General features: G+C 34.6%; 1 protein-coding gene across 1 annotated transcript in view; it reads left to right on the forward strand.

Moving 5' to 3' along the window:
* LOC136030680 (uncharacterized) overlaps nt 1-12,255 on the forward strand; it is a 36,711-nt gene extending 24,456 nt beyond the window's left edge. Inside the window, exon 4 of the mRNA XM_065709747.1 lies at nt 12,026-12,255. Coding sequence (XP_065565819.1) covers nt 12,026-12,255 — 230 coding nt within the window. The remainder of the gene's footprint in view (nt 1-12,025) is intronic.
* Nucleotides 12,256-17,702: the final 5,447 nt, after the last annotated feature.

Raw genomic sequence — 17,702 nt, forward strand, 5'->3', positions numbered from 1 at the left:
TAAGTGGGAGTAGACATTCTGCTTCTCTATTTACCAGCCAACTCTAGGTCAATTACCATGTTGAGACATTTTGATCCTGGTGTGGATCTTAGCTCGGTTTCTTCCTTGGAGAGAAACTGATTGCAGGCCATGAACATCCCTAACAGCTTCTTGGACGATCTAACTTTGGATCCTCAACGGAGAAATTTCTTTCCAGACCGTTGTCTCTTGGACCAAGTATTAAACTGCTCATGATCGTTCCCGATCTCCTTGATCCGACATGCCATCAGCTTATCTTGGCATCTTATCTTCACTAAGCTGTCCTCTAATCTCTTCAAAACAACACTGGAACCAAAGTACTTACTGCCCACCGAAATTTTGGTTTCAACGGCCTCCATTAGGAGAACGGCATCTTCTTCCTTGAGGATGTTCTAGCTGTTTTTCCTCACCGTTACGGTTATGAGCTCTGCAACATCAGCAAAGTCGCTCTTTTCTTTGAGTGATTCAGGAGTCACTTTCTTCCTCCTCTGTACTTTGAGATGGTGCTCTCCAGAGTTGTGTTTTATGACAGGTTAGCCCAGCTTCTTTTCTTAGTTTTCGGTTAAAATGAATTGCTGGCTTTCGACCTTTGCCCCTGAACCACCCCGGAACTTTACGTCTCAGACCTCTTGGTGAGGGAGGTAACCATAGAGAGTCAACCATTTACAGCTTTCTGATTTGCCTCCTCTCCCTCTGACTTGGTTTTTCTCGCACGGGGTTTTCTCTCAATACTTCTCTCTCAATTAAGTTTTTGTGTTATTTGACCAATTTTTAGTTCATTTTTCGGTTCTGGGGGAGAGGGTTAATTTTTTTTTACCATGTTCTTCTTCAGTTCAGACCTTTTTAAGCCCCCTGCCATTACTGACTCCAGACTTAGGACTGTTTGCAGCACCTCCTTCATTGCAGCAGATCCATGATTTCACGCTAATTATTAATTTTTCAATCATAGAAATTCAAAAATTCTCTTAACCTTGGCTTCAGACCATCAATTCATGGCCCCGCTCACGTCAAAGGGTTTTCCATACTTGGACAAGGCGCAGCCTAGGAAGAGTCTCCTTTGAACATCCGTAGCCATCTCCTCTAGTTTGTCATCCAGTAGTATTGGGTACAAGTAAGGTTATTCAATAGCTGTTAGGGCATCCCCCTCGGTGGCAGTCTCAGGTTCCAGCCCTTCTATGTACGGTTGCTTCGAATGGCTGCTTCAGATGACACAGAGGTTCATCCCCTACACTCTTTCCCTTAATCTACATCTAGAATCTCAGTGCAGCTTTGGGTTACTTCATACCTTACTTTCACCTCAGTTCCATTCTCAGAAATGTACTTCTCCCTGACCGTTGGCATCTCCACATTCCACTACCTGGTTTTCATCCATCATCCTTCACTGCTTCTGACTCCAACTTTTTATTTCTCGCACTTTACTGAAAAAAATGACCGTGCATTGTCAGTTTAATATACATATAATTTATCACTTAAAGTTTCAATAATTTTATTTATTAAAGCCAAAGAAGTAAAAAATGTTTAAATGTATTTCGTTTTCAGTTAAGTGCAAATTATGTTATGGTCTTGAGAAGGGATAGGCGTTGTTTGCCCAATTCATATTAATTTTTGCTCCTTTAATTTTGTTGCTTGTCTTAGGATTCATTTATTTATTTATGGTGATTTGTAGTAGTTTTACGCTTAGAAGATTATTTGAATTTATTTCTGCTCATTTTTAGCTTATTCTAGCCCTTTACTTTTCCTTAAAAAACTTGTTTTGTGAAAGAAGTTTTTTCAATTAATTATTGTTCATTTTTTATTGACATAGTACATGGAAAAAAATGTTTTATATCTTTTCGTTTTTTTTTCTTTGTCTGTAAGAATCTCTATTTTGGCTTGCTATTTGTATGTTGGAGATGCTTTTTCAAAAACTTTTATCTGGGCACAAATAGTTTTGCTTAATTAAAATTTAAATCTCCTCAAGACCTGGAAAATAAAACTTAATATCCTTCCCAAGACATTCTATCTTTGCTCTTTGACAAACTGGGTACACTTACACTCTTTTGATCTATTTGAATTGTAAGAGTAGAAGTAGCAATAGTAGTAGCCCAGCAACTTTTGACTTAATACACCCAGTCGTTCTAGAGATATAGCTGAGGTGTCTTATGGGCAACCATACACACAGTACCTTTTGATATAGTTTTAAAGCAACATTTGGTTTTAAAATATAATGGGTTAATTGCATAATTGAGGAGGATTGACATACCCAATATTCCTAGAGACATAATTGCGGGACTTTTCTACTGTGCTGAACAAGATGGCTGTCTCAAATTTCTGACTGGATGTTTTGGGAAATAAATAGGGTTGGGGGAAGGTTGGCATGCCCCCAATCTCTTTTAATCCTAAAAGGGACACTAGAAATTTTAATTTTGACTTGAAGTAGCTCCTTTAAAAGTTTCAGTGATATTTCTACCTATTATAGAAAGGTGATGCTTATGATATTGCTTATATGCCCTAATGAAAACTCGCATGCATATAGTTTTTTTTAATTACAACTCCCCCTAAATGTTCCCTAAAGTTTCACATTGATACCCTTAGTGCCATGAGTTACAGTAACTGTAGTGGTAGTGTTAATAGTATATACATATTGCCTTCTTGCTATTTCAAAATCCGCTACAACCTACTCTTTATAGATTAACTTAATAATGGAAGCAGTTCTTGATATATTGCTCTGTCACCTTTTTGAAAATCCACATGCTCTTAGATCGTTTTTGATTTAGTTGAACACACGTCTAAATATTCCATAAAAGCTTCATCTTAATACTCCCGCCGTTTACCAGTGCCGCTTAACCAAACACTTGGAAGATTATAGGTTCTATCACTATATTAGCTCTATGACTATCTACCTTGGTTCTACTGCCCTAGGAATGACGCATGGACGGATAATAGATAGACATATAGATTAACAAATGAACTAACATCATTTTTATGCAATCCTAATAAAAGGGTTTAATGCCAGAATTGCCTCTCAGTCAATTGGGCTATCTGTCTTGGTTTTTTCTACAATTAGCCATAACCTGATGCCCACAACTACCGATTTTAATTCAAAAATCAACGAGCTCGGTTGAGGCCATCGGCCTTGACCTCGAGGTTATTTAAAACCCCCCAGAACAACCCTTGTTAGTTTTAATATCCATCACCAAACTGCTCCTAAGGTATTGCTGTTAGGCCCTTTTGGCAATCTACATACAAATAGCGTGTTGTGATTCAGTCCACTTCCCACCTCAAAATTGCTTGAAAATTTCACCTTCATACCATTAGGCATAGTTGTAATAGTAGTAACACTCTTAGTATTGGTATTACTATTATTATTATTAACAGTAATAGCAGAAGCCCTAGAAGCAGTAGTAGTATTAACGTATTGCCTTTTGGTCAGTTGAACCTCTCTCTCATCAAGTCCTTGAAGTTTCAACTTAATACAATTGGCCGTTGCTATGACATTGCTGGTATGTCCTTTTGATAACCTGTATATTCACATGCTAATTGAAATTTTCATCTCAATGCTTTTAGCCTTATAAGTAGTTGCAATAGAAGTAGTAGTTGAAGTAGTAGTAGTAATAGTAAATGTAGCAGTGACAGGAGTATTAGTAGTAGCGTGCACATATAGCCTTTTGTTCAGATGATCTTCCCCTTTAAGCATTCTCTGAAGATCCCAACTTAAAACCTAAATCTTGAGATACGTGCTTATGACATTGTACATTCACATAGTGTCTTTTGATCTAGTTCAAATTTCCCCTCTGTATTGTAAAATGATAAGCCCCAAAGACATAATTACAGGATCTTTCAACAAAGCTGAACAAAATAGCTCTCTTGAAATTTTGATCGGATGTGTTTTGGGGAATGGTAGGCTTGGGAAGGGGGAATTGTCACCTACCATTCACTTTTACCTCTTAAAAAGGGCACTAGAACTTCCGACTGCCATTCAAATTAGCCCCATCCAATCAGAAGCCTATAAGACTACTACTACTACTACTTATAACAACTCACCGCAGCAACAAAGTGCCTGAGGCCAACACAGCTACGAACGCTCCTCCTCCATCTCAATCTAATCAAAGCCTCCCTCTTTACAACCTCCCAGGAAGTGCCTATTAAGTGCCTATTTATTAAAAATGCTAAAAGCGTCATTTTCAAACTTCAAAAAAACAAAACAAAATTCTTTTGGCAGCCCTTAAACATCTTGCATCAAAATATGTGACTTTCTACCATTTTCTGACTAAAAACTGTGAGCCTGTGACCATGAAAAAGAAACTATGAAATTCCACAGAAAACCTGTGACGGTTGCAACACCGTCCCGCATAGGTTTGCTTGTAAACGGGAGACTAGTTATCCTTTTTAAAGTCTTAGACCATTTAGACGATGATCATCAATTTATATTGCCCAGCAATGTCCTCCCCAGCGATGTATACGTCGCTGTACGGAATTCAAAGCTTGACCCCAACTTGGGTAGCAAAATACATCGTGATTAAGACGGAGTGACGGTCACACCGGTCAATCGATGGTAAGATGTCAAGGTTGCTGATTTTACTAAGCTAACTTGGTGAATTTAAGCCTAAAAATCTTCTTTTTTTCAAAGTCCCAGAAAAATCTTCTAATCTCCTACTGAAACTGCGTCCTAATTGGTGTGATAAGGATCACAAATATACTACACCTTAGAAGGCTCATATATAAATTGCGGGGAGCAGCTCTCGCCGTCTCTTAGTTCATATGTAAGATGACTAGAAGAGACCACGCCTTCTTCTTTCTCAATACCCAAAGCCTTCCGAATCTGTAAGCTAGTCAGATACATAAAAAAAGGAGAAGGTTATTAAACTTTCGCGCTATTAGGAAAACTTGCTTCATTCATGCTATTACTGGAAAATGAATGGTTTCTGTTATCGTCATTTACCAATTAAAGCAAACCACTACGATAATTAAGAGAGATAATTAAAAGACGAACCTGTGTTCCTCTTCATTTATTTTAATGAATTAAAAGTTGTTGTCAGGATGCATCGACATCTAAAGTTTTCATCGAATGCCATGATTTTAAATAGCACAGATACAGTTTCACTAAACATTAAATAAAAAAAAAAAAAAAGTTTTTCAACAGAAAGTAAGGAGCGACATTAAAACTTAAAACGAACAGAAATTACTTCGTATATGAAAGGGGCTGCTTCCTCATCAACGCCCCGTTCTTTACACTAAAGTTTGACTCTTTCTCTCAACTCTTCTTTTTAAAACAGTAAAAAACTTTAGCGTAAAGAGCGGGGCGTTGATGAGGAAGCAGCACCTTTCATATACTAAGTAGTTTCTGTTCGTTTTAAGTTTTAATGTCGCTCTTTACTTTCAGTTCAAAAAACTTGTTTTTTTTTAATTTCTGAACGTTTTTGAATCAATGCATGTTTTAATGCATTGATTACTTTGCATTGATTTAAATGCAAATTAATGCATTTTAATTTGCATATTCTTTTTTTTTTGGCTAAATGGCTTTCTCACAATTTTGATCGAATGATTTTGATAAAAAAAAAGAGCGGGGGAGGAACCCTAGTTGCCCTCCAATTTTTTGGTTAATTAAAAAGGCAACTAGAACTTTTAATTTTTTACCAATCTTTTTATTAGTAAAATATATAATTTTGTCCCAATTCATTAAGAATGACCCCTGAATCACAAAAGCCGTAGAATAAATAGTTGACATTACTAAAAAATACTTTAGCGTAAAGAGCGAGGTATTAGGAGAAGGTGAGCCCCTCATATGGGTAATAATTTCTGTTCGTTTTAAGTTTTAATGCTGCTCCTTACTTCCAGCTGAAAAAACCTTTTTCATATTTATTTTTTCATTGTTTTTTTTTAAGTAATGCTAGTAAATCCTGCGCTCCCTTCATGGGAATTTTCTTCCCCCATGACAAATTCCTCGATTGAAAGCTCCCCCAGAATATCCCCATCTTCTCAACCCCTCCCCCAACCAAAAAATCCTCCTGAAAACGCCTATGCACTTCCCAATAACCATTACTATATGTAAGCACTAGTCAAAGTTTGTAACTTGTAGCCCCTCCCATGGGGACTCTGGGGGAGTAAGTCGTCTCCAAAGACATAGTTATAAGGTTTTTCGACTACGCTGAATAAAATGGCTATCTCAGAATTTTTGATCCGTGGACTTTAGGAAAATAATTAGCGTGGGAGGAGGCCTAGGTGCCCTCCAATTTTTTGGTCACTTAAAAAGGGTACTAGAACTTTTCATTTCCGTTAGAATGAGCCCTCTCGCAACATTCTAGGACAACTGGGTCGATACGATCACCCCTGAAAAAAACAACAACAAAAAACAAAGAAATAAACACGCATCCGTGATCTGCCTTCTGGCAAAAAATATAAATTCTAAATTTTTGTAGATGGAAGCTTGAACCTTCTACAGTAGGGTTCTCTGATACGCTGAATCTGATGGTGTAATTTTCGTTAAGATTCTATGACCTTTAGGGGGTGTTTCCCCCTGTTTTCTAAAATAAAGCAAATTTTCCCAGGCTCGTAAGTTTTGATGGGTAAAACTATTGATGAAACTTATATATTTGAAATAAGCATTAAAATACGATTCTTTTGATGTAGCTACTGATATCAAAATTCCATTTTTTAGAGTTTTGGTTACTATTGAGCCGGGTCGCTCCTTACTACAGTTCGTTACCACGAACTGTTTGATGAATTGCATCTGAAGCTGTTGACACCACTTAACCAAGTATAGGGGCCGAAGCTGTTTTTGAATCGCATCATTTTTTATAAGTGTTGAAAGTTTTCTTGTGTTGAAAGTTTCGATTTTTTATCACTTTTTGATTTTTTTAAATTTTTTCATAGAGACAATGGCCAGGATTCTTAGGTATTTGCTAATGTTGGTACGTTTCATTTGGAAAATATGTTGTTGTAAATTTGTGAATGTTTGAAGCTAAAATTCGATTAATTGCTTGAGAAAATAAAATCTAAAAACGACCCAGTTATTATTAATTCATATTCTTACGGAATTTCTTATTAATTATGAAGCTAAAATTCCGTCAAAACTTAAATATAATAAACAGTGGACTAATGTGTTATATTAATAAAATATAAATGTAATCCTGTCAGTATTTAATTATATTTTAAATAATTCAATATTTTTCCTTTCTAAAAATTAAACAGATCTGCCATTAATTCGTAAATACATCTTTCGTATTTTAACTTCCAAAGATGACCGTTCCTAAAACTGTTTTTAAAATCGGTACTTAAAAAACAGCTTATAGTCTAGTGCCTACGCAAGAGCGTGTCCAGTATTTTTCTTCAAGGGATTTTTTGGAGGGAGGGGATGGGGTACAAATAAATAAAATTTGAATACAAAAAACAAAGTAGGACTACTCTATGAAGAAAAAAATCTATATATTCCTAATATATTCCTAAATAATATCAAACAGTTCGTGGAACCGAACTGTAGTAAGGAGCGACCCGGCTCAATAGTATACAAAACTCTAAAAAACGAAATTTTGATACCAATAGCTACATCAAAAGAATTGCATTTTCATGCTGATTTTAAATATAGAAGTTTAATCAAGTTTAGTCTTACCCATCCAAAGTTACGAGCCTGAGAAAATTTACCTTATAGGGGGAAAGAAAATAGGGGGAAACGCCCCCTAAAAGTCATAGAATCTTAACGAAAATCCCACCATCGGAGAACCGTACTGTAGAAGTCTCAAGCTCCTATCTACAAAAATGTGGGGTTTTGTATTTTTTGACAGAAGACAGGTGACGGATAAGTGTTTGTTTGTTTTTTTGTTTGTTTTTTTCCCAGGGGTGATCGTATCGACCAAGTGGTCCTAGAATGTCGCGAGAGGGCTCATTCTAACGGAAACTAAAAGTTCTAGTACCCTTTTTGAGTGACCAAAAAATTGGAGGGCACCTATGCCCCCTCCCACGCTCATTTTTTCCCAAAGTCACCGGGTCAAAACTCTGAGATAGCCTTTTTATTCAGCATAGGGAAAGACTATGCTGAATACTATGTATAAACTGAATATATGCTAAAAACTATGTATTTGCGGACGACTTATTCCCCCCCAGTCCCCGTGGGAGGGGCTGCAAGTTACAAGCTTTGACCAGTGTTTACATATAGTAATGGTTATTGGGAAGTGTGCAGACGTTTTCAGTTTTTTTTTTGGGGGGGGGGGGGGTTGAGGGTAGGTGGTTACTTAGGAAGATCTTTCCACGGAGGAATTAGTCATGGGGAAGAGAATTTCCATGAAGGGGGCGCAGGATTTTCTAGCATTATTTAAAAAACAATAAAAATAAATATGAAAAAGTTTTTTCAACTGAAAGTAAAGAGCAGCATTAAAACTTAAAACGAAAAGAAATTGTTACGCATTTGAGCGGTTCACCTCCTCCTAATACCTCACTCTTTAGGCTAAAGTATTTTTAGATATTTTAACTATTTATTCTCCGGCCTTTGTGATTAAGGGGTCATTCTTAAGGAATTGGGACAAAATTTAAGCTTTAGTGTAAAGAGCGAGGTATTGACGAGGGGGCGAACCACCTCATATACGTAATAAAAACATACGAATATAGAAGTTCGTTACGTAAGTTAATTTGTAAATTACGTATATTTTTTACTAATAAAAAAGTTCGTAAAAACAATCGTTCTAGTTGCCTTTTTAAATAACCAGCAAATTAGAGGGCAACTAGGCCTCCTCTCCCGCTCCTTCTTTTCTCAAAATCGTCCGATCAAAACTAAGAGATAGCCATTTCACCAAAAAAAATTTAATTTTCAAACTTCGTTTTAATTATTCATGTGCAGAGAGCCAAAATTAAAACATGCATTAATTCATCAAAGTTCAGAAATTAAATAAAAAAAGACAAGTTATTTTAACTGAAAGTAAGGAGCTACATAAAAACTTAAACGAAGAGGAATTACTCCGTATATGAAAGGGGCTGTTCCATCCTCTTTACGCCAAAGTTGTTTACTGTTTTAAAAAGTAAAGTTGAGAGAAAGAGTCAAACTTTAGCGTAAAGAGCTGGGCGCTGAGGAGGGAACAGCCCCTTTCATATACGGAGTAATTACTGTTCGTTCTAAGTTTTAATGTCGCGCCTTACTTTCAGTTAAATTTTTCTTTATTTAATCCTAGTAAAGAACGAATTCTTTTAGGAAGAATTGAGGAAGAAACACCATTTGAATCCGATTTAAGAATTGAAACTATTTTTTGATTAATCTGAATCATAAAAGCTTATTGCTAAAACTTTTTTGTGGCAACTTTGAAAACTAGCTGGCAACTCCTAAAAGTGGTATCAGATCTAAATGCAAACAAAATACCATTGAAATCATCTTAGCCAAAAACCCTATAGAGAGGAATTATAGTCCCCTATTTCGAGCAACAAGGAAAATCACCTTTTCGCATGGACAGCAGTGATGTATCCTTTATTTATTTTTTTTTCGTCGCTAGTGGGGCACTGAAACATCATATGAAGATGTTTAGGGGATCATTTTAAAGCTAATTTCTACAAATACGCGTTTTTTATAAGTAACAAAAATTAATATTTAAATTTTCATACAAACAGGACAAATCGGGTGTGCGTCATTTTTACTAGTTCAAAATTTGACGAGGAAGGTACAAACAAATACATGAAAGGGTGTTTGATCGTAAAAGGTAAAATGTAAAAAGGCAAAAAGGCAAAGGTTGTTAAGGTAAAAATTTGGCTACCAACGTGCAAGGTTACAACAAAAAATTCCCTTTTTTCGTTTTGCCAGCAATGTATTTTCTGTTAAAGTTGACACCATTGTTATTTTCAAACAGTTCGTGGTAACGAACTGTAGTAAGGAGCGACCCGGCTCAATAGTAACCAAAACTCTAAAAAATTGAATTTTGATATCAATAGCTACATCAAAAGAATCGCATTTTAATGCTGATTTTAAATATATAAGTTTCATCAAGTTTAGTCTTACCGATCAAAAGTTACGAGCCTGAGAAAATTTGCCTCATTTAGGAAAATAGGGGGAAACACCCCCTAAAAGTCGTAGGATCTTAACAAAAATGACACCATCAGATTCAGCGTATCAGAGAACCATACTGTAGACGTTTCAAGCTCCTATCTACCAAAATGTGGAATTTTGTATTTTTTGCCAGAAGACAAATCACGGGTGCGTGTTTATTTGTTTGTTTTTTTTTGTTTTTTTTTCATTTCCCCAGGGGTCATCGTATCGACCAAGTGGTCCGATAATGTAGCAAGAGGACTCATTCTAACGGAAATGAAAAGTTCTAGTGCCCTTTTTAAGCGACCAAAAAAATTGGAGGGCATCTAGGCCCCCTCCCACGCTCATTTTTTTCCCAAAGTCAACGAATCAAAATTTTGAGATAGCCATTTTGTTCAGCATAGTCGAAAACTATAATAACTATGTCTTTGGGGATGACTCACTCCCCCACAATCCCTGGGGGAGGGGCTACAAGTTAAAAACTTTGACCATAGTTTACATATAGTAATGGTTATTGGGAAGTGTACAGACGTTTTCAGGGGGATTTTATTTTGTTTGGGGGTGGGGCTGAGGAGAGGGGGCTATGTTGGAGGATCTTTCTTTGGAGGAATCTGTCATGGGGGAGGAAAAATTCAATGACAAGGGCGCACGATTCTCTAGCATTACTATAAGAAAACAATGAAAAATAAACATGAAAACGTTTTTTCAAATGAAAGGAAGAAGTAGCATTGAAACTTAAAACGAACAGAGATTATTACACATATGAGGGGTTCTAAAAATACTTTAACATAAAGAGCGAGGTATTTAGGAGGAGATAAATACCTTGCTCTTTATGCTAAAGTATTTTTAGTAATTTCAACTATTTATTCTACGGCCTTTCTGATTCAGGGGTCATTCTTAAAGAATTGGGACAAAACTTACGATTTAGTGTAAAGAGCGAGGTATTAACGAGGGTACAAACCCCCTCGTATACATAATAAAAATATAAGGTTATGAATCTTTGTTACGTAAGTTAATTCTTAAGTTACGTATATTTTTTACTAATAAAAACGTTCGTTAAAAATTAAAAGTTCTAGTTGCCTTTTTAAGTAACCGAAAAATTGGAGGGCAACTAGGCCTCCTTCTCCACCCCTTATTTCTCAATATCGTCTGATCAAAACTAAGAGAAAGCCATTTAGCCAAAAAAAGAATTAATATACAAATTTAATTTTAATAATTTATATGCGGAGAGCCAAAACCAAAGATGCGTTAATTCAAAAACGTTCAGAAATTAAATAAAAAAAAACCAATTTTTTTAGCTGAAAGTAAGGAGCGACATTAAAACTTAAAACGAACAGAAATTACTCCGTATATGAAATGAGTTGTCCCCACCGCAATCCCTCGCTCTTTACGCTAAAGTTTGACTCTGCCACAATTGTACTTTTTAAAATAATTTAAAGCTTTAGCGTAAAGAGCGAGGGATTGCGGTGGGGACAACTCATTTCATATACGGAGTAATTTCTGTTCGTTTTAAGTTTTAATGTCGCTCCTTACATTCAGCTAAAAAAATTGGTTTTTTTTTATTTAATCTTACTTAAATGGATTCGTGCCTGAATATTACAATAATTATCTCTTTAAATAACCCCTATGTTGTCAAAAGTGGAAAGTACAAGTCAAAACTTTAAAAATATTCATTGATCTATTATACGTCTAAACTGAAGAGTATTGGTAGCTGAGGAGAATGGGAACTGGCGTTCCCATTACGCCAGTCTAGATTTTGAGATTACGCCAGTCTAGATACGCCAAAATCTAGATTTTGGCATTTCCAGTGCAATAATAAGACAAAGTTGGTGTTGTTATTGTAATTAGTAAAACTAGTTTAGCATTAATTCAGTCTTTGAAAATAAAAAAATTGCTAGCCATAAAAAATACCAAGAGACACCAAACGTTAGACGGAGTTGGTGATTTTTCGACACTAGTGCAAGTTCTCTGTCATATAAGGTGCTCATGCTCTGTGATATGAACCTTAATTTTCTTCTTTTATTTCAGTGATATCAGTTCTTGTTGGCCTCATCATATACCCTGTTTGCTTTGCTGATGAACTGGCTGCTGGCAACAGATTACTCTGGGAGTTTGGATGGGCTTACGGGGTGGGTTGGGGAGCGTCCATATTTCTGTTCGGTGCAATTGTCCTCCTTCTATGTGACAAGGAGTCAGAAGAGATATACTACAAAGAGCGAGATATAATTCAAGATAATTTTATTGACGAAAAAGCCTAAAACTATCTGAAAGACGTGGATTGTTGGACTTAAAGACTATTATCTGTGTGTGGTTTTCCTCTTTTTACGAGTTTTCGCAAAACAGTGCATGGCGTGAATTATGACGCCTTAACAAGAAGGCCTAAGACTATCTGAAAGACTTTAATTGTTGGACTTAAAGACTGTTGTCTGTGCTCGGTTCCCCACTTTTCATGAGCTTTCGTAGAGTAGGGCACGACGCCAATAATCATGTCACTGTTCACAAGAAAGCCTAAAACTACTGAGAGATGTTGATTGTTGGACTTTGACTATTATTTGTCTATGGTTTTCTACTTTTTACGAGCTTTCGCAAAGTATTGTATGAAGTCAGTTATTTTAAAGTTCTACTAAAAATTTTATATCCTGTTTGAACGCATAAAATAACTTTCTTGCTATCGGGCATATTGAAAACTTATTACAAAAAAGGACTGTATTGGTTTCAGTAGTAAGAGGAAGACACTTAAATTTTTCTTTAGAATTTGAACTTCTTTTAAGAATTGAAAAAAAGAACCATTACTGAATTTAAAAATATCCCCAAGGGGACCTAACCCATACTTTGAAAAAAAAATATTCCTGCAACTTTCCAGACCTATAATTTTCTTCTTTTTTAATTCGGCACAAAAGAGTCAGAACTGCAAAATGAATTATACATTATCATACACAAAAGGTATTCACACAGAGATAACTATGGTGACTAATGGTAACTAAGTGGTAACTATGGAATAAAATTAAAAAACTGAAAAGAATGAAAAAATGTAACCAAGGTCGGAGAAAATGTAATTTAAGACGCTATGAAGCAACGAAAGCTAAATGATAAAAGTTGAAACCTAAACTGCATTAACCTAGTCCTAGTCGGCATACTACATAATGATGGCTCAGAGCTGTAATTCCGAGTGATCTTTGGATAAAACAGGAAACAAGAAGATAAAATAAGATTAGGATGGTTTTTATGCTAAGCTGATGAACAATTGTGATTAAATGGACTATTTATAAAGTTTATATAAACTTGGCCTTGTTTATGATGTGAGTGATAATTTACAGTTTGGCCCAATGCCAAGTGCTTATGTGCTTCGCCTTTGTATCTTGTCTTAATACATAATTGATAGCCAATAAATAACTTGTCGATTGATAGAAAATGGGGTATTTTTGAATAGAATCTTAAAGTAGTCATACACAGTCAATTTTATTTTCCAACAATATTAAATGGTGCTGAAGACAATCACGGCGCCAGTTATTTGTTTATTTTTTCCACGAGTGATCATTTGGAACCAGTACTACTGCAATATCGAAAGAGCTCATTTGAGTGGACAATTGAAGTTTTCAACTGAAAAACTGGAATTTGCCCTTTAAGTAACAAAAGGGATTTTGCGCTAGCAATTCTCTTGTTAGCGCAAGAGATTCGCTTTTATGAAGTTCCTACTTCTTCTCAAACTTTTCTTATTCCTCTTCTGACCTCATTCACGGACTTCCTATTTTTTCGCTTGGACTTTGCCAGATCGCCAACAGGCTCAGTTTTTGACAACCCACAATCAGCCATCCGTAAAACGTAGCCTAATCATCTTAACCTTTCTTAACATAGGTTCAAAATATTAGTCATGTTTTTCTATTATTGGCCTTGTCTAATTTTTTGCTATTAAAAATGCTACGTTTATTATTTTTCATGAAACTGGCCAAATAACTAGCAGTATAGATAGCATCTTTATGCAATGACTACCGTGAAATATGCTGTATGAAAAGATAAATTGGCCTATATTGATGTAACAAAAATCTATATAAAGAAAAGCTAAAGATCCTTAGACTTTAGATTCTGGAGTTTGTAAATTTTTTTATTTTAATTAGAAGTAATCTCATTCTGGCTTCATTGATAAAATAAATTTAAGAAAATCACGAATCCTTGTCAGCTTATTGCCTCAAGTATATTAATTTGTGAAATAAACAAAGTAGGCACATTATAAAGATCCTCCCGAGCCATTGATGGCGTATGGGGCGTCAAACTCATGTTTAATTCCTGGCTCATTTTACAGGGAGATGTAGTAATTATGTCAACTAATAAACAAAATGAATTAATAATATAAAAAAAAACAAAGTAGTGAAACAAAGCCATTAAAACAGCTCTAGTCTTTAGTCAGCATTAGAAAATAAAGAAAAAATGACTCGAGGACAGTAAAAAAACAAACAACAACTTGCATACCTAAATAACAGCAAGTGTTTTCATAAAACTAAATGACAAGTATAACTATACTCAAGCATATCTATTTAATAACTGTAGCCAATGTTTGAATAAGCTATAACAATCGAAACCACAGGAAATATCAATGATGATGCCGATGCTTTTCTTTTAATCGTACTCTTTTGGCAAAAACAAAACTTATCAGCAAGCTGGTATTAAAAGAAACAGATTGATTATTCCCATTATGGTCATCTGTAATTCTAACGAAAGATTGGTTTAGACACTTTCTGCTTTAATTATAATAATATAGTCAAACTGAGTTCACCAATTACGCTTAGTCAACCGATTAAATCCAAACGCAAATTAATTGCTCAGAAAATTATTCAACTATGTCATCTTCCCGTTTTGGTCAACCGTTCCGCTAATCACATGGATGTGGTAACAAACTTGGTGTCAGAAATAAAATGTGACAAATCAGCATCTTCACAGTTTCAGCAATATATGCAACCTAGTAAAGAGCGATACATAGGCCATGATAATTTGTCCCCCTTTTGGTTTAGTTTAAGCAGTGGTCAAACCGATTTCTCCAATATTTGGTTTTTGAAGATACAACTCATGATTATACACTTTGAATTGTATATCTAAAAATTTGGTTTTTATCACGGAGTACGTAATACCACGATTTCCAGGGCAAATTTTTCAAGGAAAACACCAAACAGGATATTTTTCCAAATGTAGGATGCTAAATGCCCCCTACCTTAATTGGCGTTCCAATTTAAAAGGGAATGAGGTATTGTACAGAAAGATATTCTTTTCTCAGCATTTTTAGCAAAAAAATAAAAATTTCCCCAGATGTACTGAAAACGAGCAAGATTACGTAACTACAATATAAAACAAAAATTATTCTACGAAATATATAAATGAATTAAGTTGAAATAAAATTCTACAGTAAATGATTTTAACATAATCATTACGTCCTTTAAATAAATACGGATTGAAAATAAAAGGCTGACAAACTTTAGCATAAAGGAAAAATCATTCATCATGCTCATTTATTTTATTTTGCAAACAATAATTTAGATTTAAAATACGCTTAAGATTTAAAATATAGTAGGAACAAGATATGAGAACAATCAGGCACATTCAATACTAGAAATTCAGAGAAGAAAAACCACAGCCTCAAATAAATACAAACAAAAAAATTTAAAAAATAAAAATTTCTAAAAACAATTAAAAAAAAAGATTGGTGCACTTTAATTTGTTTTTTTTTTTGTCGCAAGAAAACCTCATTAATTTCACAGTCGACTATAATAGCCAGGGTTATTATTTAAAACCATTTCCACCTTAACAGCTCGTAGTCACGAGTATATACGTAAACCGTCTCTTATGTCTAATTTGAACATACACTAGGACAGATGTTTACCCAGCAATTAGTTGAGACATTTGGGTAAGAGCCAAAAGTGTTTTTAGGAGAGGGTCTTCTGTTTTTTTTTTTTTTTTTTTTGTAATTTCAAGTTAATTTTGTACCATTCATTAGAAAAGGGAAAATTGCAGAATTGCAATAGCTAACCAATTATTAATGCGAAATTAGAATTAAAGAGGCACATTAGCAAATACCGTTTATTGATGAATGCAGTATATTTTTTGTTGTTTTAGTAAGGGGTCTTTTGGGGATGAATTTAACCTTTCTTCAGTGTATACCGCTTTAATATAAACCCTTTTCACCCATCCTCGTTTCTGGGCCGACTAGAAGCATCGGTGTCGTCCGAACAGGCAATATTCAGAAATTTTTTTACGATAGGTGAAAAAGTGAGACAACAAAAAAAGGAGGTTCACAGACAGTGAATATCATGTAAAAAAAAAAATGCGACTATTTCAGCCAAGACCTTTGGCAACCGTCAGTTCAAAAAGAAAAAAAGGAGTAGATTAAAGCTCACCCAACAAAATATCAAGTGGCGATTCTTGCCTCTTTTGTGCCCGGGAAAAAATCTTGATTAGCACCCTCCCCTCTGTCTCCCGAAAATTTTCGGGCCATATTTTAGCAAAATTTTCCTTTATTTACAAAATTTGTTAGCATTCATGCCATCTTGAAATAAATTTCCTGAATTCAGCAAAATTTAGGATTTAGTTTGCTCATACTGCGCCTGCGCCTTCTACTTTATATTAATAAAAATAAAATTATACAATGATTTTCAGCTTTAGATTATTTATTTGAAATTTTGCACCCCCCACTAAAATCTGTTTGTCCGGAACAATCGCCCCTTGTTCTCACTCTAAGACCGTCTTTGTGAGGGAATAAATATTGTATGTTTGAGTTGTCCTATTTTGTTTTTCATTATGTTCATTTTTATTTTCTAATAAATCATAGACAGTGAAAATCATGAAAATAAATGCGACTATTTCATCCAAGACCTTTGACCCTTGTTCTCGCTCTAGAACCGTCTCTGTGGGGGAGGAAACAGTTTATATTTAAGTTGTTCCATTTTGTTTTTCATTATGTTCATTTTCATTTTCCAATAAATCACATACAGTGAAAATCATGAAAAAAAATTTCAGCCAAGACCTTTGGCCACCGTCAGTTAAAAAAGAAAAAGGAGTAGATTAAAGCCCACCCAACAAAATAACAAGACATCCTGAAAATAAAAATCAAAATGAAGAGACGATTCGTAGACATTAATTTATTTTTTTCCTTCTCTTTTTATTAATGATGGCTTGGCAGAAGTTTCTGCCAAATTATTGTATCTTTTTCCTTATTTCCTTTCTTTTTCCTTAGCCGATGCAGTCTCATTGTCTATTTATGACATTTTTTGAACGATGTAATTAATTGTTTTTAATTACTTACTTAAATTAAAAAAAATAATAAATAAAAGGTGACCCACATCGCTTACGCCTATTATAAAATATTACTAAATTCAAGAAACATTAAAAGCACACTGAGAATGTACATAAATATAATTAATTGGAATAGATCCATAGGTTTAGATGTACTAATTTTACTTCACAGAAAAAATTTCTATATATATATATATATATATATATATATATATATATATATATATATATATATATATATATATATATATATATATATATATATATATATATATATATCAGAACTTATAATAAATAGTCTAAATAGAAAAACTTAATATTTAATCTAACCGGGATGCCATACCCCCTTCCCAATTTATAAACGTTTGTCACAAGGGAAATATTTTTTGACAATAAGAGTTTTCTGCAATTTTCTAAAGAAATCCTA

The sequence above is a fragment of the Artemia franciscana genome, chromosome 8 (genome assembly GCF_032884065.1).
Source record: "Artemia franciscana chromosome 8, ASM3288406v1, whole genome shotgun sequence".
Lineage (NCBI taxonomy): Eukaryota > Metazoa > Arthropoda > Branchiopoda > Anostraca > Artemiidae > Artemia > Artemia franciscana.